At 39.6% G+C, this 11,660-nt stretch overlaps 1 protein-coding gene across 2 annotated transcripts; it reads left to right on the top strand.

Annotated features, from left to right (window-relative positions):
• The first annotated feature begins 8,729 nt into the window (after positions 1-8,729).
• On the top strand, positions 8,730-11,307 carry LOC130035919 (olfactory receptor 1D2-like). 2 transcript variants are annotated; one of them, XM_056127844.1, is made up of 2 exons: positions 8,730-8,746; positions 10,380-11,307. In XM_056127844.1, the coding sequence occupies exons 1-2, from the start codon at positions 8,730-8,732 to the stop codon at positions 11,305-11,307; spliced, it is 945 nt and encodes a 314-aa protein (XP_055983819.1). The 2 variants fall into 2 exon arrangements, with proteins under 2 accessions (XP_055983819.1, XP_055983820.1); XM_056127845.1 differs by lacking the exon at positions 8,730-8,746 and having other exon boundaries at positions 10,333-11,307.
• The last annotated feature ends 353 nt before the right edge of the window (positions 11,308-11,660 follow it).

Here is an 11,660-nt window from a genome sequence, read left to right as displayed (position 1 = left end):
ATGGCATCTGCTCATTCTAGAAACACAAAGAGCCTCAAACTGATCGTTCAGGGTCTTGACAAAGAAGTCTGACCATCTCGTAGGTGGCGGCCACATGGTCTTTTGACATCCTGTGGAATCCAGTCGGTAATGGCTCTACTCCTGCGGTCGTCTCCAAATCTCATTACGTGTCCAGCCCATCTGATTTTTGATGTCTTGGCAAACGAGACAGCGTCCCTGATTCTTGACTGTCGACGGAGGTTAGAACTCCAGATTGTTTCTCTTATTTGAGTCAAGTGTGATACTTCAAGCATAGCTCTTTCGATTCCTCTTTGGGAGACCTGAATAACGTTCTCATCCTGTTTTCATAGGGCCCAGGTCTCTGAGGCATATGTTAATGCAGGAAGAACAGTGGAATCGAAGAGATGTGCCCGGAGTCAGAGGTTCTTTGTCCTCTTAGCTATTTCTTTGACGTTCTTGAAGGCGTTCCTCTGTTCTCTTCCTCCTGCGCAACTGAGGTGCCAGGTCATTCGTCATACGACCAAAATTTATAATACTAATAAAGACAAAGTAGGAAGAATATGTTTTGATGTTTGGAAAGATAAATGGTTCCTGGCTCTGCAGATCCTCATTCTTTTGCTATGAAGCCAGGCTTTGTTAAGTGCTCCCAATAAGTGGTCCATTACCAAATGAGGCAGCAAAGCACCAAAAAAAAAAAAAAAAAAAAAAAAGAAGCCCAAATCGTAGAAACAGCTAGACTATGAACTAGATTATATGCCTTGAATAATAGCTAAATCAATCTTATCGTCAGTGTGGAACACTTCTGTTTTGCCAAGACTTCTCCCTTTTCATTTGCATCTCATGGACACAATCCTAGAAGCATTAAGGAATAAGAGCCCAGACACCTTCAGTCCTTTAGTGATTAAATGAACATTAGCAAATCTATGTTTTGTTCTGATTTACCATTGTGAAAGCCTGAGCAGAGATTACAAGCACAACTTGGATTTTTGCAAAATGTTTAAAAACAGTTATCCTCCCTGCTTTGATTCATTTTTCCCCGTCACATTTTAAGTATGATCACTGTAAATGAAGATAGTAGGATTAGCTGCAGGGATGTGAGTGCTTTTAGTTTCACTACATTTTTGAGGGGAGAGGTGGTTTTATATTAATTTTGTTTGTTTATTTGGGGGGACACAATCAGTGGTACTTAGGGTTTACTCCTGCTTTGTGCTCAGGGATCACTCCTAGAAGTGCTTGGGATGCCAGGGTTAGTACCCTGTTAGGCCATATGCAAGACCAACATCTTACCTGCTGTACATCTCTCTGGCCTCAGTTTCATATTAGTTTTTACGAACTACTTCATCCCTTTTATTGCATTGATAAAAAGCAGCTAACGAGCTCTTTAGAGTATGTTCTCTAGTAAAGCCTAACTTTATTTAGATGCTATTCATGGATAAGCTTAATTGTTTGAACCAAAATCGTAATCTTTAAAAAAAAAATCACAGCCCCCACTAACAAGATTGTGACTTTGCAGCCAACTGTAGAACCTTCAACAAAAAGCTTGTGACCGTTTTGTATGGCTTGTCTGTAAACTTTGGAAATCCTATGCTTAGAAAATATCTTTGTTATTCTACATAAAGAAATAGAAATAACATATAATCTAGTTAATCATCTTCTTTATATTTTTCAAAAAAATATAAAACATTGATTAGAAGAAATACATGCACCCCTATGCTAATAGCAACATTATTTTTAAATAGCCAGCATTTAAAATAATCTAAAATCCTCAATGAATGAAGGAACATGTAGTATATAAATACACAAAGTCAAAAGAATATTTTGCCATTTTTAGCAACATAAGTCAGATAAGAAAGACAAAAACCATATGATTTCACTTACTTGTGAAATATTTTAAAAAATTTAAATTATGAGAAAGGAAAAAACGGTGGTTTCTAGCAAGTTGGGAAAAATCATATTTAGGAGGTGGTGGATGAAAAGTAGGCTTCTGGCAGAGATTTTAAAGCAATATATATGGATGTTGAATTAAAATGCAGTGCATCTGAAACTTATAAATGTTTTAAGCCAGTATTACTTCAGCAACAAATATTAAAAATAAAAAAAATTTCCTAATGTTTTGCCAAATGAAAAAGTTACTTACTAGTTTGAAGCACTCAACATGGAAACATGCAATCCTGATATTTTCCATCTACTTCCATTTTAGTAATATTTTCATTTTAACTATTTAATTTATTAAATGTATTTTGGACACATCTTGAAAAATTAAAAAGATTCGAGAAGATTTTAATGTAGTGGATTTGTTCAAAGGTTTTCTAATATTAAAATGTTTTTGCTGTACTGGAATGATAGTACAGTGGGTAGGAAGTTTGCCTTGCATGTATGGGACTTGTAGGCATCCCATTCGCTGCTTCTGCACCATCACCTCCGACCTCTGCACCTGCCAACCTCCACTCCTTAAACTGGCAGTGATCCCTGAGCACAGAACCAGGAGTAAGACCTGAGCACTGCCAGGTATGACCCCCAAACAAACAAAAACCTGTTCGCATTTCTGCTCACATTTTCTGGTAATTTCTAAGCTTAGCACCTAACTCAATGTCAGCCATCAGTGAATAATACATGAATAAAACAAGGAAAAAAGGGACCTCTTTCTACTTCCCACTTTTCTAAGCCTCCCCCTCTTTGCACCTCCCTCTTTCCTACTTAAAAAGAAAAAAGCAAGGATAAAAGGAAGGAGGTAGAAAGGAGGTAGGATGTTTTTCAAAAGGTATAAAACCTAAGATTGTTCCTTGGTGACAGATGTTGGGAGTGTGAACAGATAAAGGATGTTCAGGTTCTGCAGCAGGAGAGGGGATAACACAAATGATGCCATGGGTGGCACAGACAACTGTGACTAGTCCATAATTTGGCCAGTGGAGAGCTTATTAGTTTCAAACCTGAGAAGTGGGGGAAATTGAAGCTTAGAACAATTAAATGAATTGAGTGTGGACTCAGTTACAATCTCCTCCAGCAGTGTCTCTGGCATGACTCAGCCATACATACGGACTCCAAATTGAGATAGTGTTTTACAACTCACCATGGTGAGACTGGACATATTTTTCTTGAAATATGCTTGAAGCTGGTAAACTCCCTACTCAAGAGGACACACAAATACAAGACATATCAATATCGATTTACAAGGTTTCTAAAACCTAACTCCTTTGTGTAAAGGGATGGAACAGGTAGAGAGGTTAGTTTGTATGTAAAATCCTCCCAGCTGAATCAATGCTACAAGGAGTTGGGTCAAGGAGAGGATGGAGCACTAAATAAAGGGTGCTGGGAGGATCCTCCCAGGATGGGAGAAGCATGCCGAAAGTAGACTATAGACCAAACATGATTGCCATGCAATACCTCTTTTGCAAACCACAACACCCAAAAAGAGAGCGAGAACAAAAGGCAGAACACAGAGGCAGGGTGGGATGGGGGGTGGGGGGTGGGAGGGATTCTGGGACCCGTGGTAGTGGAAAATGGGCACTGGTGGAGGGATGGGTATTTAATCATTGTATAATTGAAACCCAAGCATAAAAATTAGTAAGTCTACAACTGTACCTCATGGTGTTTCACTAATAAAAATTTTAAAAAAGAGAGGATGGTAGGGTTTGGGAAATACACGCTCATTCTTATCTACCTGAAATAGTGAAGGTGAGGGAGAAATAAGGAACACAGACAAGGAAGGAGACAAACTGATGTAAGAAAATAATTATCTGATTTACTCCTGGTAAATAAGACTTATTTCCCAAGACCCTGACTCACTAGAGAAATTACCCATGTTTATGGGAAGAAACTCTCTCGGGATTGCTTCTCTAAGGTTTCTCCCAAACTGATAAATAGACCTCGCCCGGTCTTGCCACTACTTCTTCCTTCCTAAACTTGATGCTCAGGCGTTTGTTTTTAGTCCTCCATCCCACCCGAACTTCCTTGGGGGCCCCACAGTTTTACATTCTGTTTCTTCTACAACCAGAGCCCCAAACCCAGGTATCAGTTTCTCTTCTTTTCACTTTTATTCAACCCTAGTTCAGAGTCCCAGTGATTTATAATCCTTTACAGATTATGTCCTGACTGAATTTTCATTGAATGTCTGAGAAAAATAAAAGAAACCAAGCCAGTGAACTGTGAGACAACCACGGAACAGTAAGGTCTGGATAGTTTCTCTCTCTCTTTCTCTCTCTCTCTCTCTCTCTCTCTCTCTCTCTCTCTCTCTCTCTCTCTCTCTCTTTCTCTCTCTCCCCCTTTCATTTTCCCTTTCCTCTTCCTTCCTCCATCTCTCACTCCCTTGCCACTTCTTTCTCTCTTTCATTCTCCTCTTCTCAATCTCCCCTTCCTCCTCCTGCTTCTCTGTCTCTCTTCTACTGTTGTTGGGTAACATGGCTACAATTGTGTCAATATTTATGCTTGCATCTACAAGGATACTTCACCTCCACAAACCAAAAGCAATACTATCCTTGTGTTCTCTTCCCTTCCTCTTGCCCCCACCCACAATTTAATAACGTCAGTTCTCTTGGCAGAGTTTGAGGATTTGTTTTTATTGGACATTGTCCATTCCCTAGTTTTATTTCTTTATGCACCACAAATGAGTGCAATCATCTGGTATCTGTCCTTATTCCTATCTGTCCTATTTATTTTATTTAAGACAGTGCCCTCCAGTTCCATCCAAGTTGTAGTACAAAGACAAGATTTTATCTTATAGCTTAGTAGAATTGCGTTGTGTACATATACATATATGTGTATATAAGTAAATATTTATATACATATATGCCACAATTTCTTTCTTGCCTTCTCTTTTTTCTCTCTCAAAAACATACACACATATTCTGGAAAGCCTTCCTATAATCTAACTTAGTTTTATCTAGGGTAATATAACAGTCCCTCCTCAAGTTTTTAAGTAGTGCCACACATTCTAATGCACTTGATTCTCAAAGAGGTAGGGAAGATTTTATGGTGGTGAGGATCAGGGAAATTTCCAAGCCCTCTTCAAGGTAGGAGCTAGGGAGCAACGATGCTGAGTTTGGGAACCTTTCCCAAACAGCATTCATATTTACTCCCTTCTCCAGTTACTCTCACTTCAAAGGTGTTTACATCTCTAAGTCCTGATTCATCACATCTCAGGACTAACCAACTGACGAACTCAGAGCAGAGTATCCTAAAACAAAGGAACAGAATTGCATGCTTCTTGATTAAAGCTTAAAACTTAAGGCTTAAATTTGATGCTCAGGCAGGGCTCACTTCCCATGGTGGGAAGCCATGTGGTGTCATGGATCAAACATACTTTTAGGATCAAACATACTTTTATCACTTTAATAGGTCTGTTCATATTTTTCCTTAAAGTTTTCTCCTCACTCATACTAAATTGTTTGTATAATTTACCTATTTTAGTTAGTTTTGAAATATATTAGCATAGAATTACATTATTGATTTTTAATGTACATACCTCAAAAAAAGATAAAGATGTTTTTGAAAAAATTATTTTCAACTTATGGGTTTACAATTTTGTGGAATTTCTTTAATCATCTGTATGTGTTTAGGTGTCATCATCCCTACAATGAATTATTTTTTTATTCTCTCATATGTGGAATATAAAGAAACATTAGTAGTGGAAAAACAAATGGCCAAAGGTGTTGGAACTGGAGATTTTGTCTATAGAACTGAGATTACATGGGAGGCGGGTGACCTAGGGACACTGGTGGAGGGAAGCAGGCACTCTGGTGATTGTTGGGTGTGTTATTGAAATGATGTATGCATGAAAAGTGTAATCAATAGTATTCTAAATCTAGGCGCATCAATGAAAAAGGGAGTGCTCATTTCTTAGAGCTACTGAATTATATCAAGAAGGGAACTGAAAAATCTTTGTTTTCAGGGAGCATTTTAGGTGATTCTGGTGATATTAAAGTTAGGAGTCATATTTGCCTGGTGACCAAGCAGTGAAAGGGCAAATTTTTTTGAGTGGCCTTTGGTTTTCCATGGTCTTATCTCTGTTTCCAACCCACATTTCTGTCAGAAGTCCCAGGATGTCCTAAACTTCAAGAACCAGGCTGCACAAAGGATCAGAGAAGCAGGAGTCAAATCTTAGCTCTGTCATTTATTAGTTGTGTGAATTGGAAAATTCATTAAAATTTATAAACTTCAGTCCCCTTTTCTATAAAGTTGAATAGGAGACCCAAATAGTGCCTCTGTTTTGTCTTAAATATAAGCTCTTAATACCTAATTGTATTGGTTTGTAGATACTTAACATATCTGGCCAAATGCTTGATAAAGGGTAAAGATTTATTAATTTAAGAAAACATGCATTAAAGTGGAGTTTGAACCTACACTTACAACACAAATCTCTTTTCACTATACCACAGATAGTAGATATCTGGGAATTTAACTGTGTAAATAGAAATAATTACACTCATTTGGTAGTTGCTAAGCCTGCCTGTCTCCCCCACAACTTGGTGACTCAAGCTTACTCACATCTCAGTCCCCAAATCTACATTTTCTTGTTCTGCTACAAAATTAGAGTAATTATGTTGTAGATTGAATTAGAAGCCAGGTTCCACATTTTTCTGGCTGGTGTTCCAAATAACTGCTTTTATGTTTGTTTTTGTTTGGGGGGCCACACCCACCAGTGCTCAGGGATACTCCCAATTTGCTGCTCAGGAAGGGCTCACTCCTCGTGAGAAACCATGTTGTGTCAGGGATCAAACCTGGGCTTTCCTTACGTACAGCATACACATCAGCCTATTGAACTATGACTCCATCCCACACCTCTGAACAACAGCATTTTTTTCCATACAATTATTCCTTCATTAAGACTCTGGATTGGCCCTTCCATTCATGCATCTTGAGTGCTTGTGATGCCCAGCACTCTGTATAATCAAGTTTGACCCTCATTTTTAGTCCTATGTTGTGCCTAACTCTGTGAGACATTCAGGGCATAGAGGAATAAGAAACAGATTGTCCCTATTCTCAAGGTTTTATAGAGTTACTGAGTGTTAAAGGTAGAAAATAAACAACATGTGGGGTGAGAAAAATCATAAACAAATGTAAACTCAAAGAAGTCATGTACAGGCTAGAGATGTCACCTAGAAGTAAATTACTAAGAATTTCAATGGTTTTTTAAGCTGATAAAGGAGAAGCACCAAGAAAGCAGAGTTGATGAAAATGAACAGTGAAGTGAAGGACCAAGGCAAAGCATTTTGTGCATCTAGAAAAATGAAACACAAGGCTTTACTAGGGTTAGAGAGGGCAGGGGCATTCAGAGACGAGGCATCTGAGGCTTTGACCACCTGACCTCCAACATGGAGGAAATGGGAGCTCTGCTACTATAGAAAGACACTTGGTCAGGTAGTTCTGTCATATAGAAAGTAGGCTTCATGCTTCATATGCATTTTTCCCATTTCCACCTTGCCACAACTGGAGTAAGGGGGTACTAACATCAATGGGAAAATGCAAGCTCTACTTTTCACTTAGAAGAAATATAGATTTTTAATTTAATCATTTTAATAACCTTTCCATGGGCAGGAGCGATAGCACAGCGGATAGGGCGTTTGCCTTGCACGCAGCCAATACGGCCAACCCGAGTTCTATTCCTCTACTCCTCTCAGAGAACCCAGCAAGCTACCGAGAGTATCTCGCCAGCACAGCAAAGCCTGACAAGCTACCCATGACATATTTGATATGCCAAAAACAGTAACAAGTCTCAACAAGTCTCACAATTTGTTGTGAGACCTTACTGGTGCCTGCTCGAGCAAATCGATGAACAACAGGAGGACAGTGCTACAATGCTAATAACCTTTCCATGAGTAAATTTAAAAGCTCATTTATTATAATGTCAGTGTTTTATTAATCTGATGGATTATATGATGATTTTTATTTGATTTGGAGTCATACCTGGATGTGCTTGTAGGTTACTCCTAATTCTGTGTTTGGGAATTGTTCCTGGTGATGCCCAGAGAGCCATGTGATGCTAACAATCAGACTAAGACCTCCTGCATATGAAGCTTGTACTCAGTCCATTGAGTTGTATCTCTGGGCATGTGTTTTTTTTTTTTTTTGAGAGGGGAGGGAACATACATGGTAGTACTTAGGGCTTACTCTTAGCTTTGCACTCAGGGATCATGCCTGGCAAGTTCAGGGGTTCAATTGCAATTCGAGGATATCAAACTCAGGTTGGCCTCATGAAAGGCATGAATCCTAACCCACTATACTATCTCTCTAACCCGCTACTTTAATATTTACTTTTAAAAGAAGCTAAGATTAGTCTTTGTTCCCAAAATAATCCTGTTATGAATTTGACTTCAAATAGGTCAAACAAATTTTTGATTAATTGAGAAGAGTATACATCTTTGCAATGTTTTATTCTATCTAGAAATTGTTAAGCTATTCATTATTAAATGGTGCAATAGAGAATTGGAATCCTGTCAAATTCTTATTAACACGTTAATCCTTAAATTAACTTTATAAAGTAAATGGTACTGTTTTATACTGTATAATCACCTGATAATTTTAAACATATAATTAATATGGTTATATATTAATATATTTTCCATGCATACTTATATTTAATGTTTGTATAATGTTTATAATACTAGTAGATGTATTGGGGCTGAAGCGATTGCACAGCGGGTAGGGTGTTTGCCTTGCATGTAGCCGACCAGGGTTCAATTCCTCTGCCCCTCTCAGAGAGCCCGGCAAGCTACCGAGAGTATCCCACCTGCATGGCAGAGCCTGGCAAGCTCCCCATGGCTTATTCAATATGCCAAAAACAGTAACAAGTCTCACAATGGAGATGTTACTGGTGTCCACTGGAGCAAATTGATGAACAACAGGAGGACAGTGCAGTGCAGTGCTACAGTGATACAGTAGATATTTTTATAAAAGTTATACTAAAGCATTATAACATGTTTCAGGTGTGCATATTTGTAAAATCTTATCACACCGAAGGTTGTGTGTTCACGAGCTCACTGGATGGCTCTTTCTCACCGCCTGCGTTCAGTGCTCTTGAATCCTGTGTGTGGCCTGGATCAGGATGGCTGTTCTTTCTCTCAAGCTTGAGTCCCTCTCGCTCTGACTCTCTTCTCTGGAGCCCGAGCTCTCTCCTCCGAGCCTACCGTTTAGTTTATATAGCAGTCACATAAGGCGGTGACATAAAGGTGGGTTGAATATTGACGAATCAACAAAGAGAGGTAAGACCACTCCTCCAGGAGATTAACTCAAGGATAAAATCTCATCTACAGAGATTACTCCAGATTATTAGGAGATCCGCTCAAGGGTGGGATCCCAACAAAGGTGTGTTCTTCCCTCAATTAGTAATCTACTTAAATAGTTGTAATAATTCTACTTCTAATATTTCTAGCAATGTCATTCTGTATGAGCACAGTAAGAGATATAAACTTACAGTTTGGTTCTTCCTGAGAACATCTCACTATACATTCTGCAGTCCTCAGGCCAGGTTAATCTTCATAGCTCCAGCAGGGTCCTAGTCTTGTCATTACTTACTTTTGGATCATGACAGCATTTGTCCATGATCATGCCCTCAACTTATAGTTGAGTATCATGGTTCTTTGGCCTGGCCCATTTTGATGCCAGGGTAGCTCACTGCTTGCCCTGGGTCCATTCAGTCCCTCTTCGGGACCCTGCTTTTGTGGTGCTAGGAACTAAGGACAACTGAGTCAAGAAATCAGATGTCCAGGAGTAAATATTATTCGGAGTCAATCAACTCCCAAGTTACAAAGCATAATATTAACTGTCTTCCTGTGTCCACACAGAAAGGACATTGCTTACAATACAAGTTCAGTGTCCTTAGATGGGTGTGACCTGACAAACCTAAGCTACTTGAGGAAGGACGAAAGAGTGTTATCCTACACATATTTATAAATCATTAGCTGTAAATATTACATTAAGTTTACCACTAAAAGCCCATTCTATCCATCATACATTTGGCCTCTTTTACTAGATTTACTTCCCCTTCTCCTATAACCCCCATCTCCTTTTTAAACAATTTGGTATTTAAGTATAAAAGTTTTGTTTTGTTTGTTTTAAGACCACACTGTCAGGACTTAGGACTTACTCCTGGCTCCAAGCTCAGGGGACCATATGTGGTACTAGGAACTGACTGGGGTTGACTGCAAGCAAACAAGGCATCTTAATCCTTGTACTATATCTCCAGCACCCCCATTTTTTAAAATTAATAGTTGAGCAGTATCTATTTGCCTTTCCCATCTGTCAATGGAAAATTTGAAAAAATTATTCAAATATATTTTAATACTAAAATGATTGATTTGTCTATAGTAATGTCCTGTTTAAGAACACTTGGTAAACAATTATATGTTGGTGTTAGTATTGCAGATAACCAGGGAAATGGACAGAGTCAACCAGAGTGATATCTCAGAGTTTCTACTCCTGGGGATCTCAGAGAAACCTGAAGAGCAGCAGGCCCTTTTCTGGATGTTTCTGGTCATGTACTTGGTCACAGTGGTGGGAAATGCGCTCATCATTCTGGCCATTTGCTCTGACTCCCACCTGCACACGCCCATGTACTTCTTCCTGGTCAACCTCTCCTTCACTGACCTCTTTTTTGTCACCAATACAATTCCCAAGATGCTGGCAAACCTTCAGTCTCAGAACAAAACCATATCTTATGCAGGGTGCCTGACACAGCTCTATTTCCTGGTCTCCTTGGTGGCCCTGGACAACCTTATTCTGGCTGTGATGGCATATGACCGCTTTGTAGCCATATGTCGCCCTCTCCACTATACCACAGCCATGAGCCCTAGACTCTGTATATTGCTTCTCACTGTGTGTTGGGTGCTATCCATTATCTATGGCCTCATCCACACCCTTCTCATGACCAGAGTGACTTTCTGTGGGTCTCAGAAGATTCATTACATCTTCTGTGAGATGTATGTGCTTTTGAGGCTAGCCTGTTCCAACACTGAGCTCAATCACACAGTGCTGATTGCCACAGGCTGCTTCATCTTCTTCATCCCTTTAGGGTTCATGACCATGTCCTACATCCGGATTGTGAGAGCCATCCTTCGAATACCCTCAGCTACTGGGAAATATAAAGCCTTCTCCACTTGTGGTTCCCATTTGGCTGTGGTCTCTCTGTTCTATGGGACACTTGGTATGGTCTATCTGCAGCCCCTCCACAGCTATTCCATGAAAGACTCTGTTGCGACAGTGATGTACGCTGTGGTGACACCCATGATGAACCCTTTCATCTACAGCCTGAGGAACAAGGACATGCATGGAGCACTGAAAAAAATCTTTCTAGTTTTCCAGAGGTTGACCTGAGGATAAGTTTTGAAAAGAACATGGAAGTGGAATTTCTCCAAATACTGAAAAGCATTATCTTGGGCAGTATATAAGGTTGAGCAAAGCATAGTTTAAGTTCAGAATGATTTCATGTGACAAAGTAAAGATGGCTGTTTGTAACCCACTGTCTCCCAATCCTCACCAGAATTGGCAATAACTGAGGCTATACTGCCATAAGTAGTAGAAATTTGTAGGCCCAAATCCTTCAACTTCGCTGAGCACAGGACCACAGTGCCACCACTCAGGCATTTCAGTTTGGGACTGGAGTGATAATACAGTATGAGGAAGGCAGGACACTTGCTTGTAAGCCTCTGACCTGGATACAACCCTTG

Source organism: Sorex fumeus, unplaced genomic scaffold, assembly GCF_029834395.1.
Source record: "Sorex fumeus unplaced genomic scaffold, SorFum_2.1 ptg000063l, whole genome shotgun sequence".
In the NCBI taxonomy this organism is placed as follows: domain Eukaryota; kingdom Metazoa; phylum Chordata; class Mammalia; order Eulipotyphla; family Soricidae; genus Sorex; species Sorex fumeus.
This window is presented reverse-complemented; position numbering and strand designations above follow the sequence as displayed.